General features: G+C 60.1%; 1 protein-coding gene across 2 annotated transcripts in view; it reads left to right on the plus strand.

Annotated features, from left to right (window-relative positions):
* Positions 1-21,316, plus strand: part of NAV1 (neuron navigator 1) — a 76,512-nt gene that overhangs the window by 6,779 nt on the left and 48,417 nt on the right. The window contains exons 2-4 of one of the 2 annotated variants that reach the window (XM_055820030.1): positions 6,697-7,296; positions 7,659-7,756; positions 10,129-10,836. In XM_055820030.1, the coding sequence (XP_055676005.1) occupies positions 6,722-7,296; positions 7,659-7,756; positions 10,129-10,836 (1,381 nt within the window). In that variant the 5' untranslated portion in view covers positions 6,697-6,721. Of the gene's footprint in view, positions 1-5,454; positions 7,297-7,658; positions 7,757-10,128; positions 10,837-21,316 lie in introns of those variants that run through there. The other variant, XM_055820029.1, reaches the window with a different exon arrangement.

Consider the following 21,316-nt stretch of genomic DNA (forward strand, 5'->3'; position numbering starts at 1 on the left):
GACCCCGGGGGTGACAGCGGGCGGGGGGCGGTGCCGGGCCAGGGGTGCCAGGGCCGGGGGGCGGCGCCGCGGGCGCGGGGCGGAGCTGTCCAGCACCGGCGCCTCCTGAACGTCCCCAGCGCCGCGGGGCAGCGCCGCCCCGCTGCCCGCCGGCTGCCCCCGCGGGATGGGGCCGGGGTCGGGGCTGGCTCCTCCGCCCCGCCCCGGCCCCGCCAGCCCTTATGACCCTCCTCGGGGGCTCCTGCCCGGCGGAGGTGACACCTTTGCCCGAGCCGGCCCCGCGAGGCGGGGGCGGGATGGCGGAACACGGGGGGGGCCGTGGGGAGCCGGGGGTCCCCACGTGCTGTGGCCAGGGAGACCTTCGGCATCGGGGCTCCTTGCACAGACCCTCGTGCAGCCCCTTGCGCAGCGCCCGGCGTCTGTCCCAGCCCCGGAGCACCCAACCTGGTCCCCGCAGCAGGATTTGTGCCAGCAAAGCCCAGCCTGGGCAGAGCTTGGTCACACATGCCGTGTGTGGGGCTTTTAGTGGCAGAGGCTTCTGCAGTCTGCCCAGCTGAGAGCTAAACTTTGCTCGAGCAGGGTTTATTAAAGCGGGTTAACCCTAATGTGCCTAATGGGATTGCCGTGGAGTAGCTAAAGCAGAGATTAGCACAGTGGTTACGGCACTGGGCACCCCTGCTCTGGCAACAGGCAGTTCTGTCCTTCTCCTGCCCTGGCCCACAGCTTGTCTCCCACAGCTCCCTGAGCACCCAGCACGGTGCGTGGGGAAGCAGCCAGCAGGGTGGGCAGAGCTGCCCAGGCCTCCCCTCCCACCCGCTTGCCCATCTGCTGTCCGTCCCCAGACCCCCCTGCCTGCACCCAGCCCACTGAGCCAGCCACCCCGGCATTGCCCCTCCGGAGGGGCACAGAGCAGGGAGACCTCCCTGGGAAAGGACCCAGCCCAGGGCCCCAGAGTGCAGGCGGTGGCAATGTCCCAGGCAGTGACACTAGCTGGCGGACAGGCCAAGTCCTGGCCAGGGTGTGGGGGCTGGAGGGATGGGGCTGGTGGCTGAATTGGCAGCTTGTTCTCCTCTGAAGGCTCTTTTCTGCCCCTGCTCCCTCTGTTTCTCTTAGGAAAGTTTTATGTCCCTTGTGTCACAAGGAGCCTTTTCTTTGTCATCCTTCCCAAGCGTGCCGGGGAGGAGGCTGCGCTGGAGCACAGCCATCCTCAAAGGCAGCTCGGGGCTGGATCCCATGCTGGGCTGCAAGGTGCGTGCAGCAGTTCTGAGTGGCAGCCACGTCACAGCCCAGGATCTGTCCCTTGGCATGGGCTCGGCTCCTCAGGCTGTCTACCCCCTGGGGTTCACCCCTGGGCTGCCCCCCTCCATCCTCACCCTTAGGAAGAGGGGATGCTTTGCAGCCCCCGAGCATCTCCCCAGGGACACGTGGTACAGCCAGCTCTGCCCCAGTCCCTGGCATCCCCATGCTGCTGGTCCTGCAAGTGTCTCAAGGACGGCTCCCAAATTACAGAGCTTCTCTGCAGCCCAGTACATCCAGCAAAGGATCCATCCTCCTCTATTCCTATTTATCAGCCTGGTTTCAGCTCCCTGACCCCTAGTAGAGGCTGTGTCAGGGTGGGGAAACTGAGGAACAGAGCAGCAGCAGGACACCAGCACAGGCTGAAGGGTTTAATACCACCTGCCACCAATTATCCCAGGGGCACAGGGTGGAGTTTCATCCCCAGCAGGGATGTCTCAGCTGTGAGAGGTAAGAGAGAAGCAAGTTTACTCTGGTTTATAAAAGCCACCCCCAAATGCTTCAGAAGCAGAGCAAAATGCTTGCAGAGCCATTAGCTGTTCTCTTTATACCATGGAAGAGCCAGAGGCTGGATCTTTCCAAAGCATTGCAGGGGAGCCAGGGGCTTCAGCCACTTGGTGTAGCCCCAGCACAGGGTCAGAAGGGCCAAGAGCCAGGGGGAGCAGCTGTTTCCAGCTCTGCTCAGGTGATGGATGGCTCCAAAATGGATCTGCTTTGGTGCTGGGGATGCTCCAGTGACCCCTTACAGGCAGAATGAGGACATGATATGAGACTGGGGCTCCAGGTCCCTGTATTCATTTCTGGCTGCTAAAATGGCATGTGAGATGCATTTGGACACTGGGCCAAGGAAGTAGCTTGAGCTCAGAGCATAACAGACGCCTCTTTGAAGGAGATGCCTTGAGGGATGTGCTGGGTTGTGTTTGTCCTGGGATGAAGGACACAGCTCAGCCAAGGCTGTTTAATTTTTCTTCAGTGTGAACACCCATGTCTCTGTAGATGGCTTAATCCGAAGGGATCAGAAACAACCTTGTCTCTGGGCTTAAAAGTCTTTAATTTAGGGGAAAACTTGTGTTCAGCTCCAGACCTGAGTTCTGGAGGTAGCTGGGATGAGCACCTTTCCCCTGGCTGGGAGACAAGCATCTCTGGCTGCTCAGGGAGGCCCAGTCCTGGCACTCAGGTAGCGCTTTGCCGCTCACAGCACTGCTGTGGCTTCTGCAAAATACCCCCTGGTGCTAAAATACCTTGTGTCTATTTGCTGCTTTCCACCACCACAGGATCCAGTGATCCCAAGCCAGTACCCGGGGAAGGGACAGGGCCAAAGACCCACCTGGCTGGAAGCTGCAAAATTAAAGCATTGGGTGCAAATGTCTGGCACTCACATTACCCGGGGGGCAAGTGGGAGCTGGTTCCCAAGAGCTGCTTTGTGGATATGGAGGCCTTGTGGCCAGGTTGCATTAAAGGAGAAAGTGTTTCCCTTTCGAGCTAATTGCAAAGGAGCCACCTGTGTCTATGTAGGTCAAGCCGTAACCCACTTTACCTGGGCAAAGCAGCGGCAGGGTGCCAGCGTGACACAGTGCGTGCTGGTCCCCTGCCACCACAGCACGTGGGGCATGTGCCAGGGGGGAGCCGGTCCTTGGGGACAGAGTTTGGATGGTCTAGAAATCAGTCTGGAGGCAAATGAAGAATTTGTTTTGAAGAAGAATGAGCCAGATCTCTCCCAGGAATGGTTTTAGTTTGCTCATGCTAATAAAATGATGGGATGAGTAGGAGGGCTGCTTGGTGCAGGAGCGGCTCCTCCTGGGGCTAATGGGGGGAAATGGGGACTTGGTGGGAGTTGCTTTGGTTTAGCCCTTCGGTGGCATCTGTGGGTACAGGGCCACATCCCAAGGGTCCAGCTGGTGTTATGGCCCAGGGGAGCAGGGCCGCATCCACATCTCCCCTGGCCCAGCCCCAGGAAAGCCCTCGGCATCTCTAAAGCAGGGGAAGCCTGAGGAGGGGTCCCCTATGCTTAGCTGGGTGCAACAGAGTGATGGATCTCCTCAGAGATCCCTGAGCTTTGTGCTGTGGAGGGGGGACAGCTCCAGACCCTGGCTCCCAGCAGGGATTGGCATCTCTTGGGAAACCTCAGCCCTGTGAGCACAAGAGGAGGACTGATTTTTTTGGTGCCTGATGTGGCAGCTTTGGCTTCTGCTGCACCGTGGTATCACAGAAAAGTGGCTGCTGATGGGCTCAGAGGGGAGAAATTGAAGTTGGGTCCAAAGAGAGAAATCCAAAGTGAATTGATTGGGAAAAAGAATCTATAAAACCTGGTTCCAGCCCTCATGCTAGATGCCTGATAGGCAGGAGGGGCTGAAGGGATGTTGCATGCTGTGATGATGCTCAGAGGGTGCTGGTGAAGGTAAGGTCACAGCATAAACCTAGATGAGTTTGTTTCACCTCTGAGCTGGTTGAAGAAGAGCCCGGAACCAGGTTTACAGAGGCCGTGGCAGATGATCTTCCTCCGCATTAGGAGAAAACCCAGCAGCAGCAGCCCTGGGGCTGGAGGTATTTGTGCAAGGGACCTCAAGGGTGAAATATGTGGGTTGGGGCCAGTGGTTTAACCACTCCTGTCCATGAGGCTGGAGCTTTGCTTGCTCTTGGCCCCATCCTAGGCATCCTCACATTTACTGGGAAGAAGGTCAGCACAACTGTGTTTGCACAAGGTATTTTGCAGCTCAATGCTGTGAACTGCTCTGCCCCCAGGCACAGCGATCCTGGGGCAAGGGACTGGGTTAAAGAGAGTGAAAAAAAAGTGAAAAATTGGGGTTTGTAAGTGTGGGTTGTGGGGCACAACCTGAGAAACGGGGGAAGGGCTGAGGAGAACTGGTTGTTGCTGATACTGACTGCGGGGTGGTCTGCAAAGGAGAGGTTGGGAGCATTGTACCCCCAGGGATGGTTGGTCTTCAGCTCTTGGCTGGTGCTGGGTGCTGAGCCCTGGCCACTGTGCTCCCTGGAATGGCCTTTGGTGCGAGGAAATCCCACGGGTGCAGGGGAAGCCCTGCAGGGCCCCTGCTGCCTGCCCCGCAGCACCTGTGGGTGCAGGCTGGTGCCAGCACAGGGCCCCTTGCTGGGGGCTGTGGCTGCCCACTGGAGCCGGGCCCAGACCTGTTTGCCAGCACGGGGGTGGCAGAGCCCCAGTGCATGTCTCCACCCCACCCCATGCGGTGGCTCGGGGATGGATCTGTCCCAGAGACCCCCCAGGCGCCTTGTCCCAGGGCTTCCTCCATCCACCGGTGCCATGACGTGGGGCCATGGCCACAGCGAGTGGAGGCAGAGACATCTCAGGACGCAGGGAGAGGGAACATCTCCCTGGCCATTTCAAAGGCTTCAGCAAGCGCAAGCCCAGAGCTGTGTGTGTCGGTTCCCTCTTCCCCTTGGCTAAAACTGTCTTGAAAAGGCCGTTGTAGCTGCTGGCTGGCACTGGAGTCAGTGCTGTGACGCCTAGATCTCGTTTGCTGCATCAGCCCTTCTCCCCGTGACCCACGGCTCTGTTGATCAAGTGATCCAGCTCATGTGGTTGGCAAAAGGTTATTTGGGTGTGTTCACCGGAGCGCTGCCTGTGGCAGGGACATGGCCCCCCACCCTGGGGGTGCTCACTGGGGGGGATATGGGGCAAGGCTTGGTCCTTGCAGACTTGCTGAAGCCCGAGGGGAGCAGGGCTCAGGGCAGCTGTAGGTTGGGGAAGAGGCAAAACAGGGCAGTTTGGGTCATTTTTGGACCTTGCTCATGCAACACCCTCCAGTGGGAGATGCAAAGGGTGCAGGGCTGAGGCTGGGTGCTGTTCCCATTGGGGTGATGGGAGCCACCCCCCTGTACCCCACGGCTTACCAAGAAACCTTCTCCAGCTCCGGAGAAGCTCTGTCTTGGTTGGGTGGGTTGAAAGGTGGCCAGACTGCTGGCCCCGGGCTGCAAAAAGAGCGACTTGTGTGCAGCCCTGTACCTGGGCAGCAGCGTTCCCCCATCCCGCTGGGAATGGCTTCAGTTGGCTCCAGCGTGGCTCTGAACGTGCTTGCTGGAGCTGCTGCACAAAGACCCACTTGTGCTCGCTGCGCCCACCCGGCTCCGAGCCAGCACCGGGGGAGAGGGACCCCCCTCGTGGACGGTGACCGCGGATGGCCAGCCTGGAGCTGATAGTCTCCCCTAGGAAGTTCAGGGACCCCAAAAAGCTTCTGTTTCCCTCCCCAGAGGTTCTCCTTCAAGGAGGCTGAGTGAAATGTGCTGGAGCAACCCATGAAATGTGCATCCCGGGAGATTTGTGGCATCTGGGGCCTGTTTGCCTTTTGGTTTGCTGCAGCTGTACTGGGACAAGGGGCAGAGGTTGGCACAGGTGCCCCTGGAGCCACATCTGCCCATCTTTCTAGAGACCACTCCAGCCCCTTGGAGAAAACCTTTTTGTTGTTTGAGTTTTGAGGATTTTTTCCTGGAGAGCTGCTAGCAGGAGGTGGTTGGAGATGGAGCTTTGCTCTACAGCTGATTTTCTTGCTGAGCTCTGCTCTACCAGCCCGGGCAAAGCCTGCCGGAGGGATGAGCTTCTCTACTCACTGTGACTGTGCTGATGTCCCTGTCACCAGTGGTGACAAAGACAGGCCTGCCTGCCCATGGGTACTTTGGGTGGGATGGGGTTGTGCGCCGAGTCCCTGTCCTCATCCACATGGAGTGAAATGTCAAGGCAAGGGGACACAGGGCACCGTCTGGGGGGTGGTGCCAGGGAGAGTCACCGTGGGGTGAGATGAGAGCAGGAGCGTGGAGAGGTGGGGTAGCTGGCACCATGTAGGCACATTTGGGTATGGGGAGGGCAGAGATGGGGCCCAGACACCAGCAACGGCCTGAGGGATGGAGTGACAGAGCTGGTCCTTGTGGCACTGGAAGGTGGTCTTGGGTGACCAGGAGATGGTCTTAGGTGGCCAGGAGTGGCCTTGGGTGTCTGGGAGATGGTTTTGGGCAGCCAGGAGTTGGTCCTGGATGACAAGGACACAGTCTCGGTTGACCAGGAGGTAGTTTTGGGGATCAGGAGAAGGTTTTGTGTGGCCAGGAGGGGCCCAGCCTGCCTGTGGTGCAACCCTACCTGGTGAGGGTCTGTGACCATGCAGCCTTGCTGCAGGGACCTGCCATAGGGACCTGGAGACACAGGGATGGGGTTGCATGGGGTCCCTGGGACCCATGTGCCTGTGGAGGGACATCATGTGTGTCCTCACCCTGGGTCATGGGATGCAGTGACCTCTTCCCAGTATAGGGACATTGAGCACCTATGGTCAATGGGGGCCAAGACCAGGGTCTGGTGTGGCTGAGGGGATGCAGATGCCCCCCATGCCTACCCCTTCGTCATGCCAGGCCCTGCTCAACCCTCCTCTCCCCCCACAGCCTCGCCGGCAGCCACCTTGCCAGGATGAACGGGACAGCCAACGTCAACCCTGCTGGCCGCAGCCACTACGTCTCTGCCATCCCGGTGCCCCGTGCTGTGGCCCATGGCAAGCCACACACTGCAGCCCCCCCAAGCATACCGGGGTCCCCCATTCCCCACAGGGCTCCATCCCCACAGCCAGGAAAGGCACCAACCCCCGGCCCCAAGACCCTCAAGCCCAAAGATGCTGGCAGAGCTGCCAGCCATGAGCTGTCCAAGGGCAGGGAGGGCAGCCCCGGCAGCCCCCACCGCAGGGGGCAGAAAGCCCTGGCAAGACCCCTGGTGTCCCCCGGGAGGTGGCCAGAGGCAGCAGGCTGTGGGAGGAGAGGGGCAGGTAGGGGTGGGGAGCCCACCGGGCTGCCCAAAGCTCCCCCAACACAAGGCAGGGGTGGGGGGCGGCCGGGGAAGGGCATCAGAGCGGCCATAGTAGGGACAGGGGATGAGCCCCATGGCAGCTCGCAGGGCAGAGGCCCAGTATTTGGATCGGGGGCCATCAACTTCTCCTCGGGCCTGCCCCATAGCCACCCTGTCACCGCCACCGTGGCACCCTTCCAGTACCGGTGAGTCCCTGGGGATGGGGGGCATGGGGCTGTGGTGGGCGTGGTGACGAGGGGCCACGTGGACGGGGGAAGCAGTTGGGCGCTGTGGGGTTGGCCGTGGGGAATGGTGGGGTTGGGTCTGGGGTGTCTGCCCTGGAAGGAGAGTTCCTGATGGGTTTGGGGTGCTGGGGGTTCCTGGAGCACCCACGGGAGGAGCCAGTGTGGGGCAGGGGATGGGCTCAATGGGGGACAGGGTGCCCTGGGACCCCCTCTGCCATGAAAATAGTGTTCCTAAACCCTGGCAGAGCCCAGGGTGCTGTATTCCTGTCTCCTGGAAGTCCCCAGCTGGCTGCTCCCCCACCCTCACTCCCCTCTGCCCGCAGGCTGCAGGACCAGGAGGAGGAGAGGGCCACGTCCCCGGGTGACAAGTGCTCTGATCCTGCGGAGGGACCTGACCCCAACTGCAAACCCAGAGGCCTGAGTGAGTCCAAAGGGGTTGCTGAGGATGGGGGTGTCTTGCTGGGGGGCTGCCATGATGGTGCCAGGGGGCTGAGGCTCATGCCGGAGCTCAGACCCCCATAGCCCCATGCTGGAATGAGAGCCAGGGTGGGAGGCTGGTGGCGTGGTGGGGGGAACCCCCACACTGGAGGTGCCCCAGCCCCCCAGGAGCAGCAGGGCTGCAGCTGCTGCATCTGGTGAGCCCCCCAGCCAAAAACCTTCCTCCAGCAGCGCGGCATCACCCGGGCGCAGGAGCTGTGTCAGCATCCCCCACAGTGGCTCTGGCACAGGGGGACCGTCCCCTCTGGTGCTGCTGCTGCGACATCGCCCTGCTTGGCTCCTTTCCCTCCTCTTCCCAGTTTCCCAGCGAGCTCCAGGAATGACCCATTTCCAGGGAGCCAGCAGAGAGCCGGCGCGGAGGCGGGTGCCGAGGCACCACTGGCTCCACACACCCGCCGCGGGGTCACTCCCTTTCTGGGGGGCCGAACAAACCCCAAGACGAGCTCCCCACTGCAGTGCCGGGGACACCCCGGTCCCCTCCGGTCTTGCTTTGGGGGGAGATTTTGGGGGGGCGGCTGCTGGAGAGGGTGCTGGGGCGGCGGTTGCCAGGGCAGCGGCAGCGGAGGATGGTGGGATGCTCCAGGGATGTGCAGGGAAGGGGAAAAAAACAGAGCCGGGAGCTTTGCCGAGTGATTTGAAGGGACAGAAGTCGGTCAGAGCCACGGTGGCTGCCGGCACAGCCCGGCTTTGCAGCGGGGTCCCAGCGCTGCTGCCACACAGCCAGAGGGTAGTGGTGTTCAGCACTGAGCCCCGATTTTGGAAGTGCTGAAACTGGCAGCGAGCAGGAGGATTTTCCGGGAGAAAGCGGGAGGGGAGCAGCAGGGCTGGCATGCTCCCAGCGCAGCTGCCCGCTTCCCTTGCGGGAGGTTTTGGGACGAGGCCGAGCGGGTTCAGTGCTGGGGAAGGGGCCGGATCCTTCCCCTTGCTCCTCGCCTCCGCCAGCCACCAGCCTCTGACACCTTCTGCAGCTCCATCGGGCCCAGCCAGAGGGGACAGGGGACACTGGAAGGCCCCAAGAGTCACCTTGCCAGCCCCAGAATGACATGACACCCCAGATTCGACCCCTGCAGTGGGCCCTACTCCCAGGCAATAGCCTTGTAACTTGGCGAGGACTGTAACAGCTCCCCAACCTCAGAGCAGCTTTGGGGTGCAGTGGGGTGCCCTGTGCACCCATCCCACACCAGCAGCACCTTTTGGTGCAGAACACCTTTTTTTGGCCACCTTTTGCTGTCCCATCCAGGCCGGGTTATTTTGGGGCTCTTCGGCATCACCACGGGCTGAACCCCAAAGCAGCGGGGCAGCCAGGCCAGCGTGGGGGACTGGGCTGGGGGGCTTGCGCCGCCCCTGGCCCTCCCAGCTCCGTATCGCGGCACATAGTGATGGGCTCTAATGCAATATTTTCTGGCGGTTGCCATGGCAGCCCGCGTGAGGTCACCAAATAGACTTAATTCACCCCTCCCAAGGGACGGGTAATTAATGAAAAATGATGATAACCAGATCCTGCTCCCCCTCTTTTTCTCCCCCCTTAATTCCCCCGGATCACTGGAGAGGCTCCGCTGGGTTTGGGGGCCGCCACAGCGTCCCTCGGGGGGCTCCCGGGGCCACCCCGGGTGAGGAAGTTTTGACGCCCCTGGGGCCGGGTGTGCGGTGTCGGGGCTGCGGGTGGGGGCCGCGGCGGGCGGGCCGGGCTGCAGGGTGCTGGGCCCTGGCCCCCTGCCGGCTGCAGCCCCCTCCCAGCCAGCCCCCGGCCCGGCCCTGCCTGCAAGGGGCCGCGGGCCGGCGTGACGTGGGGGGCAGCGCCCCGGCACCGTGGGGTGCACGCAGCACCGGCTTCACCCCTCGCTCCCGGGGTCCCGCGGGGTCCCGCAGCCCGGGGGTTCCGCATCGCCCCGGGGTCCCGCAGCCCGGGTGTCCCGCGGGGTCCCGCTCCCCGTGCTCGGCGCTGCAGGTCCTCGCGCGCGGCGAGCGCCCCCGCCTCGCCCCGCCCCGCGGCGCGCGCCCCCTCCCCTCCCCTCCCCTCCCCTCTCCTCTCCCCCTCCCCGCCGCGGGCGCGCGCGCCGCGCCCCGCCCCCTGCCCGCGCCAGCCGGGCGCGGAGGAGGGCGGGCCCTTTTTGTTTGCCCCTGACATTCCGCTGCTTCGCAGTGTCCCGCTGGCGGCGGAGCAGTGAGGTGGGGCCGTGCCGCTCACCCCCCCCCCCCCCGCCCGCCCGCCCCGCCCCGCCCCGCGCCGGTGGGGCGGGCGCTGAGGGCGCTTCTCTCTCTGTCTCGCCCGGTGTGTCCTCGGTGCCGCAACAGCAGCTCCCGGCGGGTTAAATGGTTGCAGCGCGGGGATGCTGGGGAGCAACCTCAAGAGCCTTCCCGACGTGGAGCTGGGCGAGGAGGAGCGAGGCTACCGGCGGGGCCCCGACGGCGGCGCGGTGATGCCGAAGCGGGCGAAGGCGACGGCGGCGGCGGCGGGCCCGCGGGGCGCGGAGCTGCGCGTCTTCAAGGCGAGCAGCGCGGAGGGGCGGCTGCCGGCCGGCTCCAACCTGCGCAAGCAGAAGTCGCTCACCAACCTGGCCTTCCTCACCGATGCCGAGAAGAAGCGGCAGCTCTACGAGCCCCGCTGGAGCGACGACATGGCCAAGGCGGCGGCACCGGGGGCGGCGGCGGGCGGCGGGGGCCGGGGCGGCGGCGGCCCCCGCGGCCGGGAGGCGCCCGCCATGTCGCGGAGCCTGTCCCGCTCCGAGCACTCGCTGCTGCCGCCGCGCCCCGCCGGCCCCGGCAAGCCGCCGCCCGCCGGCAAGCCCAGCCGCATCCCCCGCGGGCCCTACGCCGAGGTGAAGCCCCTCAGCAAGGCCCCCGAGGCGGGCGGGGGCGGCAAGTGCGACGACGAGCTGCTGGGCGGGAAGGGGCCGGCGGTGGCGGCGGGCGCCGAGGAGAAGCCCTACCTGAAGGTGGACCCCGAGCTGGTGGTGACGGTGCTGGGCGACCTGGAGCAGCTGCTTTTCAGCCAGATGCTGGGTGAGTGCGGCCCGCCGGCCCGGGGTGGGTGATGGCGGGGTCCGCACCCGCGGAGGAGCCGCTGGAGGCCGCGGCGTGTCCCTGGGGCTGCGGCGACGGGACGGCGGGCCAGCGGCCGGCCCGGCCTCGCCGGGGGGAAGGCGCCATCTGCCCACCCGACGGCCTCCTCCCGCCTCGGCCGCGGCCTCCTCGCCAGGAGCAATGGCAGCTGGTGGCTGGGCTCGTCCTCCCCGCGGTGTTCGGCCCCCTTGTCGCTGCACCCTGCCGAGGACGAGGGAGGCTGCCCGGCCGGGTGCTGCGGCCGCCCGCCGCCACCGGGGAGGCTCGTCCCCCGGGCTGACCGCGGCTGCTGCTGCGCCTGGGCTCTGGGCCGGAGGCTTGGCACACAGAGCTGCTCCGGGGCCCGGGGCCCTGGCTGAGGAGGGCACTGAGGGTGCTGCTGTGGGGTTTGCGTGAGTCACTTCCAGACCGTGGCTGCCTGCGTTTTGCTGGCCTGGTGGGTTTGGTCCCGGAGCCTGCGTGGTCAGGAGCGCGTTGTGTGCATGGTGGGTTTCCATCTGAGCAAGGAGTGCCGGCCCCTGGCGATGGCTGTCTCTGATCTTGGGACCCACTGCCCCGCTGGTGGCCTGCGGCGCCGGGTCTTGCCACAGGCATGCCCAGCCCGTGTGTTCCCCTCGTGGCCACGTGCTGATCTCGAAGCTGCGGGAGCCCCCTGCTTCCTGCCGAAGCCCACTCTGCCCCGTGTCCCGACTGGCAGCGCCCGTGGGCTTGGCTGGGCCAGGGCCATGGGGGGCGTGTGGCTCCAAAGAGCTGGTTTGGTCTGGCAAACTGGTGTGAGAAGGTGGCAAACGAGCTCTGCACAGCCATCCCGGTGCTCCCGGTGTCCAGGCTCGCTGAGTTTAAAGCCCTGGTCATTGGTGGCGGGGTGAGCAGTGCTACAGGCAGGGCTGGGAGCCCTGGTGTGTCAAGTCCTTTCAAGTTCCCTGCCTGGGACCCCCTTTTAGGTGGCCAGGAACTTCTCTGGTGCTTGGAGAGCTGGCTTTAGATGCCTTCTCAGCTGCTTTATGCGCAGAGCTCTGCCGTGGGGAGAAAGGGGGGAGATTTGCTCCGGCTGTGGGGGAGGTTTGGAGAGGTGGAGCGAGCTGGACTATGTGCTGGAGTCAGGCACTTGGCAAACGCAGCTTTACGAGTCCGATACCCTGCTGCTGCAGGAGCCTTAGGGGTGTCGCAGCCCCCGCTCCAGTGCAGCGCTCTGGCACCATGTGCACTGGTGGGCACTGGCACACAGGCGTGGAGCCTCCCAGACTGTGGCCCTCAGTCCCCTGGCTGTGCACAGCCAAGGGAACAGCAGCGGTGGTGTGCACCCTGCCTGATCCTCTCCCTGACAGGGGTCTCCCCCAGCTGCTGGAGCATCGTGGGGCCTGCTGGGGCTGCACAAGCAGCTCATGGAAAGCCACAGGGCAAGCTCAAGCTGTGGGCAGGCAGACCGTGGGGATGAGCAGGCTGGACATGTGAGGTCAGCCTCGCAGCAGGGGCTGTGGGGGCTCAGGCTGCTCTGGTGGTCCTGCAGCTGGGCATGTGAACATCCATCCTCAGCTCTAATGCCGCGGTAACACCAGATGCCATGGGAGCAGGACAGGATTGTGGGAGGATCTGTCCCTTATGGGACTAACAGATCTCCACCTCCTAGTGCTGGCATGCCTGGGGTATCTCAGTGTCCCCCTGTGATGCTCTGCTCTTAGATGGGAGTTTCCTCAGCACCCCCAAGAGAAATTCTTGCACCTTTCTTGAGGGTGCAGGACTGGCACATGTAGGAGTGACTCCTGGTTTGTAGCAGTTGCTGGAGTACCAGAGATCCTGCCTGCAGGACAGGGACTTGTACGCATGCTGAGGAAGACCATGGGTTGCAGAAGTGCCCCCAACACCTGCTTTGGTTTCTGGGATGGTTGCCTAGCCCCCCCCTGCCTGCATCAAGACCTGCTTCAGGGACACAGGGCTGACCTTGACCTTGGGAGGTGTGGAACATCCCTTTGGACTGCAACATACCATCTGAAAGCTTGGTCAGCTGGCCCGTGAGGACCAAACTCTACTGAATCTGTCCTCTTAACCCCCTGCTCTGTGTGTTTGCTGAAATAGATAAAGTTTCCAAGATGTATGGACTATTGAGTTTCTTGTGGTGGGGACTAGAGGACTGGTTGTCCAGTGTCAGTGGAGACAGTGCCTGGGATGGACAGGGCAGAAGCTTAACCCTGCTGAAATGTCGCTTTCCTTCCATAGAGCTCACTCACGTTCATGGGAGTTGTGCTCTTGAGTCAACCTACTTAACCAAGTCAACCATGACCTGGCACATCCTTGACAGCCTGTGTCGTGGGCATGCCAAGAGGAGCTTGGGGATGTGCAGAGGAGGGAGCAGTGTGACAGTGGTGGTGGCCACTCCATCACTTCTTATGTGCCAGTGGCAGAACTGTGGCTGGGGGTGTGTGAGCCTGGACACATGCTGAGCTTCTGGTCCTGATGCCTTTGCTTGCGGTCTGGTGCGATCCAGGCAGATGAAACCTTCTCCAGGGGTGACAGTGCCTTCCACAGCCTGGCTTCTCAAGGCATAGGTTGTTCCTGTGGTTGGGATAGACCCAGAACGGACAGGATCCCGCTTGCTCAGGAGAAGGTCTTTCTCCTGGTTGCTGCAGGAGGTGCTTGGGAGGGAGGGAAGGTTTCTCTGCTGTTTTCATGGATTCCTTTGGCAAGTGAAACATCAGTCAGAGCTGTTGGCTATGTCTGCTGGAGGACACCTTATCCAGAGTGGCACAAGAAGACTCGCAAGCTTAGTTTGTGCTGGGAAGGAAAAGGCGGGAGCTGCAGGGACTTTCAGCCTCTGCACATCTTGTTCTTGAGCTGTTGACCTGTGTTGAGAAGCCTGTGCTGCTTCTGCCTAACCTGAGCTCCCTGCTCCGTCAGACGCCATGGCTTGCAGAGACCTTGTGCGTCTTTGGCCTGCACACCTGAGTTCTCATCTCCACCTCATGCTTCTCCTGCCAGAAGCACTCCCAAGCCTCTGCTGGCCAAAAATTTAGTAGTGGCCAAATTTTACCTCTCATTCGGTTGCTGCCGCTGTGTCATCTGTTTGATGGCACCGAAGCCTTTGTAGAGCTGCTGGAAACATAACCACGTTTAAAGCAGAGCAGCCTGCGCAAGATGGGAGAGGTCACTGGGACACAGCAACCACATGTGCTTTGTAGAGGCTATTTCCATCATCCAAATTATACATTTCGCATCAACCAAAGACTGAGGCTTCTCATCAAAGCTGGCTGGCAGCTGGGGTTGCTAATTACACCAGGGCCTGGCCATGGGATGAAGGGTATGGAGGGCATGTGGCCAGCGTGGTGGAAGAGCTGGCTGTACAAAGCTCGCCGTGCTCATCTCTACGTGCAGGTGCAGAGGCGCATACAGGCTGCATGCGAGTTCGTTAGCACTGGCACGTGGTGCCCAGCATGATTGCTGCACTTACCTAGAGGTCCCCAGAGCACCTCCGAGAACCTGCAGCTACTTTCTGCAGCCGTTTCGTTGGCCATCTCTTGCTGTGTAAGGTGCCTCTTAAGTGGCTGCTAATTCACATAAGTGAGTAAGTGGTGGGTGTTGCACAGGCCAGAGCCCAGGCGGACACATGTGTGATCCTGGGGAGATGGTGTTCCCTGAAATGCTCACTGCAGGAGTCTCTGCAGCCCTGCCAAACTCTGCAGCTGCAGGTATAAGCTGTCTCAGTCCTGCAGCCCTTGGCTGGCACTGGGTGGGCAATGCCACCCTTCCCCACATGGCTCAGCAGGGATGTCCTCGCTGGGCAGCATGTGTCCCTGGAGACCCAGCACCTCCATGGAGCTGACAGGCAGGCAGGACAGACCCCGGCTATGCTCAGGCTGGCTGGGCAGCGGGTGCCAGCAGCCTGTCGGTGGGGAGGAGAGCCAAGGGGCTGGTACAGACAGATGGGCTCCTTGAAGGGCAGGAGCTTCACGTTGCATCTGACTGGTCTGTTTAAAAAAGAAACCATAGCGCAGGAGATGCTTGGCTGCTGTCTGACGCCCCATGTGAGCACATTCCCAGCTCTGGTGGGGATGGTCTCACCAAGGTATCCCTTCCCAAGAAGATCCCCTCCTGATGACCGTCCTTGCTGGCCAGGCATGTGCTATGGGATTAAAAGGAACACCTCTGCCCCATGGCGTTCCTGGCTGCTTAATTAAGCGCTAATAGGCCCGTTGCAGCACTGTGCAGCAGTAGCCAGGCTCCCTGGCAGGAGACCATAAGGAGGTCAGAGACCAAATAGCTCTTCACAGTGATGGGAGCGGGTTATTGCCTCATAAAGCAGTGCGGCTGTCCTGATATCACTGTCACGCTAACGTTATGCCTCTTTTAAGGCCCTTGTGTGACAGTACTCATGTGACAAGGTCATTGCAGAGGGGATTTACTTCTTTTTGGCTGCGGAGCTGGACTCCTGTATTTGGGCTAGAGGTGAGGAGAAAGAGGAGACACATGCAGTGGTGTTGCTCCTTCCAGCCAGCTCCCAGGAAATGACAGTGAGTGGTAGATGTCTCCTCTTTTTTTCTCTGGCTGAGATGGCTGCAGTGACTGGATAGAAGGTCTGGAAACGTGGCCTGAGGGCCCCAGAGCTTTCTGCTGAAGCTGTTTGGGTTGTGCCATGTTCCCAGTGATAATGGCAGCACAGAGAAAGTGCTAAAAAACCACCCAATAATCCAGATTTGTCTTTCAAAATTTCCCATGTAAAAGTAGCAGAGCAAACACTTGAAGACAAAAATATTTGGGGATGCACTGCTGAAACAAATTTCTCCCCCAAAGAACCTGAAGACTGCTGTTCAAATGGGGCTTTCCCAGTGACTGCCTGGATTTTGCCCCCAAATCTAACATTTGTTCATTGAGAAATATGTAAATGCATACAAAATTGTGTGTGATTCTGGAAATGCTATTTGGGATCTGCTGGTGGGATGTGACCACAGTGGCACCTGGGTGATGTGTCCTCAAGGCCTTGCTGTCCCCTGAGAGCAACTGCTGAGGGCTCCTGGGATGGTTTGCTTCTGCAGACACACACTTGTGGGTCCTGCTCTGTCCAGGTGCCTTGTGAGCAATGTGCTTCCAGCTTGGGTGGCACTTGGGGAACTGTGGCAGTTCAGGGTCCTTCTAGAGAGTCCCTTTCTGATGCCCCCTGTCCCCAGCTTTGCATATTTAGCTTCTTATGCTGTGGCAAGTGCCCCCTCTGCCATTGTCCTGGTATGTCCATTTGGGTTACCAGCTCATTGCCTTCCTATGCAGCTTCTTGTGGTGCCAGACAACAATTTCACTGGTCCTCCTTGCACACTCTTGCTCGAGCATTTGACCACAGCACTTGGCTGATGCTTGTGCCTGCTGCCTGGGGGAGGATTTGTTCCCGTTCAGTGTGGAGCCAGAGCGTGCACCCTCTGAGGTGAGCAACCTGTGAGTGACACAACCTGTGAGTGACCCACCTGCCGTGGCCAGCGTGTGTCTCCCAGCTTGCCTGGCTGAGCCGTGGTCCTGCTGGGGGTGACCACGTGGTTTTCTGTAGGGTTGTGGCCTCAGGGTCAGCCCATACCGCTCACCTGGCTCTGTGGTGTCAGGTGGTCTGCTGACACATCCTCCAAATTGGTCACTTGTCTAGTCCAGAGCATCCTTTGTGGCACTTGGTGCCCTGCGTGTGCGGTGGCAGCAGCGTCCTGGGGCCGTGCGTGTGTGCAGTGTTCCTGGGGCCGGTGGCAGCTGCAGTTAGAGCCCAGCAGTGAAGCTGCTGAGTCTGGATCCACTGGCTGGGTGGAGCGGGGATGGCTCCATCCTTCGGGGCAGCTTAGTCCTCTCTAGACTTCACACCTTGAGGGTGTCCTGCAGGGCTGTGGGAGATCAGATACAGTTCTGCCATGTCCCCTGCCCTGCAAAGTCACGTCCTCTGGGCGCCCGGAGCAGCTCTCCCGGGGGAGCCAGGGGAGGGGTTGCCGGTTCTCCGGCTGTGAGGCAGTGAGCTGGGGAAGGCAGAGCCTGTGTGAGGTGAGGAGCCCAGCCAGGGAGGCTGGGTGCTGCCTCGTGGTGGGGCGAAGGGGGAGCAGGGCTTTCCCACGCTGCTGCATTGCAGCTCAGAGCCGGGGAGCTGAGCGCGGAGGGGAGCTGGGAAGGCAGGGGATGCTGCATTGCAGGGCTGAGATTAGAAGCTTGTGCAAATGGAGATGTGCCTGTGTCAAGGCGGGTGTGACACTAAATAGCAGTGCCCAGCGCACCCGCTGATCTGCTTGTCTTTCCTCTAATCCTTTTCTTCCACATTTTGTTTTGCTCAAGCATTTCTTTCATTCCTTATGCTGTTATTTGTCTTCTCCAATTGAGGCAGTAATGTATTTTTTATTAATTCAGGAGAAGGGCTGAGATTCATCTCCTGCTGAAGGAGCTGCTGGAATCTGCGTAGGAGAGCTTAGCTCAAGCACAGTGTGGCTGGGCAGGACCTTTTCCTCGCTCCTGGGAGCAGCCTTGCAGCAGGGAGGCGGCTTGAGAGCCTTGTGGCCGCAGCGTGGGGGCCAGCACAGCGTGTGAGCTCCTTGGAGGCGCTGCATGGGCAGACCGTGGGCAGGTGTGTGCCCCTGCACTGCCCAGCGACACGCAGGCGCACCCTGCAGCAGGGACGTGTGCCTCCACCTTCGTGAGCATGTGAGTGTGCCAGTGCTGTAGGGAGCACACGGTTTTCCCCAGCTACCTGGTGTAGGCATCGGTGATTCTTACTCACTCCACATCCCTCTTTGGTTTCATGTCAGCCGTGTTATCCCTGTGCTAGAGCGCTCTTGGTCATCAAGAGGCAAGTGCCTTGCAGCCCTCCCCTGGCTAATGTACCTGCAAGGTGTGAAGCATCCCCCTGAAATTACAGAAGGATTTTGTGGCAAATCCAGGAATTAGTTTCTGAAGATGTAAAGGCAGGGCTGCTCTGTCCTTGTGTTTCCCCCAGGCTGAATCTTGTGCAGTGGCAGTGCAGGTAAGGAGAGGATGGTGAGCTGGCTAGGAGTGACCTACTAAAGGGGACACAGGAGGTGACTTTTAGTCAGGAACTGAAACTGAGGGTTTTGTGCCATGCTCATGAAGCTGCAGTTCCCTCGGCAGGTTGCAAGCCTGACTCGCAGCCGCAGGTGACGCGGTGGGAGGGCTGGGCTCTGTGCCAGCTCTGTTGGCTCACCAGCCAGTCAGCTGGGTTCGGCTGTGGGTTGGGAACCTCTCCTGCTCAGTGAGCTGGAAGGATGGCTCGTGGCTGAGGTCCTCTACAGCTCCTTGAAGCTGCTGGAGGTTGTAGTTGTTCTTGTGTGACCCAGGAAAATGGGAAGAGCCATGCTGTGGGTGCTGAAGCCTGTGGTGTGTGAGCTGGAGGAGAATGTTGGAACTGCAGTATGGCAGAGGGGCAGCGCTGTGCCTTTAGTACCAGGGAAGGGCTGAACTGCTTCTATGTCTCGTGCCAGCCTGCGTGATTGGGATGTGGGGTTGCTGCTCGTCCCACCTCTGCATATCTTGTGTAAGGTTGTTTCACCAAGCGTGACAAAGCTGGCAATGAGACAAGCTGCAACCAGACAAGCTTCTTCAGTAGCGCCCTTAGGAAGCATACAGTCTTGGCCAAACCCAGTCCTTACTGGCTCTGCTGGGAGCTCAGACTGGCTAAAGCTGAGCTTTTGAGAAGTTTAGACCTCTATGTTTTTTCAGTGGGACTGAAGTGTCCCCAGCACCGGCACTGCCCCAGCCACTGCGCTGAGCAGCCTGACTCCCGATTCAGTGAGCAGCCGTGAAGCACGTTCAAAGCTGCGACTCAGGTACGCTCTGTTGTCAGCTATTTATAGCTGTGTGAGCTTTCAGCGTAGCTGTGGACTGAGAATAACTCGCTGATGAGACACTTCTCAAAATCACACGTCTGTTGCCCATGCGCAGCATCGTCGTCTCAGGCTTCTCACATGTCAGTGTAGGGTATGTCTTGGTCCCGTGCCAGCCTGGATCGACACAAAAAGGAGTTTACCCTGATGTTTTTTCTAGGCTGGGGGGGGTCTGCTGGTTTGTCGAGGCACGGCTGCACGGTTGTGTCCTCAGCAGGACACCATCAGCCTTTTGCGGGGAGCATGGTGGTGACCCCTGCATGTGTGGGCACAGTTCGGGCTCTGTAAAACCCACCCCATGGAGAGCAGCCCTTCCCTTTCACAGCCCAGTGTATGGGGAGATGTGGATGCTGGCAGGGAGGGATGTGCTTGAGGAGCAAGGCAAAGGAACCTGCTGTTCAGGCTGGGACCTGCGATGTTGAAACTCATCTCTTAATGAACCCTTCGGGCTGGAAGCGTTAGATGCTGTTGGGGTGTTTCCAGTTTTCTTTATCTCTGACTTGGTATTATATTTCCATGCTGATGCAAACAAGTGGAAGAATAGATAGCAGCTAATTCGCATCGATTGCTGTGGTGCGGGAGCTCCCCGAGGTGAGCCGGGGCTAGCAGAAAACATGCTGCAGGTCATTTGATGGGACGAGCGTGTCCCTCCCCGGCTGGTTCTCAGTGTGGTGCCATGGGGGACACGTCAGCCTCACAGGCACCTGGTCCCACATCCCGAGGCTTCTCCCAGCCTTGGTGTTTCAGCGGCTGGAGGCAGCTTTGCCATGACGAAGCATCGTGACCAAGCCTGGTGGCAGTGGAGCTGGGCAAGGCAGGGGTGTTCCGGCAGGCTCCAAGGTGGAAGTGCTGCTTTGAGGGAGGGGACACAACTGGGTCCCCCTCCATGTTCAAAGCAAGAGGAGAGGCGTTTTACAGATTGTGTCTAGGACCTGAGACTGTCTGGCTCTGCCAGTGGAGAATCAGTGGGGACAGACCATGGGCTTTTCTTTGGTGCCTCTCCAACCGCTGGGCATGCTGGAAGATGGTTACCCTGCACTCCTGTGTCTCCCATGGACCCCGCGTTCATTTAAGAAAAGTAAAAAAACCCTTCCAGGCGATCGGAGTCACCCTGGACAGACCATGCATTGCACCTTGGGATGGGCAGCAACGAGGGGTCCTGGGAGCAGAGGGACCTGTTGGTTCCTGGTAGTGGTAGTTTCTCTCCTAAATAACATGCATGTAGACTGGCGTGGGGTTAAAATCCTGCTCAGTCTGGAGAATGTGTTGTGTGATCACTGGCCAAGGGGAAGCACCAGCATTTGCCTGACTCCCAGCCGCAGACCTAAGTCTTTTGTGCCTCAGGCTGCATGTAGCTGGGGGCTCACAGATCATCCAGATCATCAGTGGTTGTCTTTTGGCAAATTCCATTTTGATGGCTCACCCTGGGTTGATTTGAGGCTGGATATATCACTGTCTGGGCCTCCTGGCTCCCACTGTGGTTAAGTGCACCCAAAAGCTTGCTGCATCGTGACCCCATGGGGAGCAGCAGCAGCCAGGACTAACCCCAGACCTCCTGTTGTGACTGGGCAGTGAGGGCTCCTGCCCTGCGTGGCCTCAGCCTTTCTCCCCAGGACCCTGCCTTGTGTTGGAGCACAAGGGGCACAGCCTGTCGCGCCACATCCCCAGCCAGCACAGCTGCAAGGGAGCCCTTACAGCCTGACAGAGCTACGGCCGCAGGTTCAGGTTTACCTCCGAGACCAGAATGTCCCCCCGTGGTTTCAGGGATGCGGGAGGGACAGAGCTGGTGTCTTTCAGCACTTCAAGCTGAGCTCAGCAGCAGTTTGGGGACTGATTTACCAGCAAATCAAGACCCTCCTTCCATACAGGCAAGAACATCTGGAAGAGGGTAGATTGCTCAGGCAGCAGCACCTTCAGCCATCTCATTTTCATTTTCCTGAACCCTTTTAGCTGTGCTTTTGCTGCGCTGTGCCAAACGGCGTCCCGGTGCTGCTAGAGCACTAATATCCATCATCCGGCCGCGGTCTGCAGAGCGCTCAGAAATTTTGTGCTATTTTCAGTTAGTTTTCCAAGTTGAGCTTATTGGCTCATGGGCATCTGCTTCCAGATGGAGAACATGTGGCCAGTTCCTGCAAGGGGAGGGGAACAGCCCTGCTCATAAAGCAGCATGGGGGATGAGTGAGGGAATCTCTTCCTGGAGCCTGCAAGATGCTTTTTGGGGCTGTGCAGAGCGGGGCCTGGAGGGTGGGATTTTAAAGCTGTCTGAAAACCCTCTGAAAGCAGAACTTGCGTGGCAGTGTTGCTTGTGGTGGGAGGTCACCTCCACTCACATAGCTTATTAGTCCTGGGGAAAGTACAGTAACCTGGGGGCAGGATTAAATCTCAGCTCAGTTGCTGTTTGTACTGCTGTGTGCTTCCCACCCCTGGTTACTTTTGAAAGTGAAGAGCAAGTAATAAATTTTTCCGGGGTGATTTCCTCAGCAAATAGTCATTGTGCTAAACCTGGTGAAACTGCTGAGGTTCCTGGAAACCTCCCTGCCTTGAACAGGCTGCATGAGCACTTGCAAAATGTAATG

The sequence above is a fragment of the Falco peregrinus genome, chromosome 16 (genome assembly GCF_023634155.1).
Source record: "Falco peregrinus isolate bFalPer1 chromosome 16, bFalPer1.pri, whole genome shotgun sequence".
Lineage (NCBI taxonomy): Eukaryota > Metazoa > Chordata > Aves > Falconiformes > Falconidae > Falco > Falco peregrinus.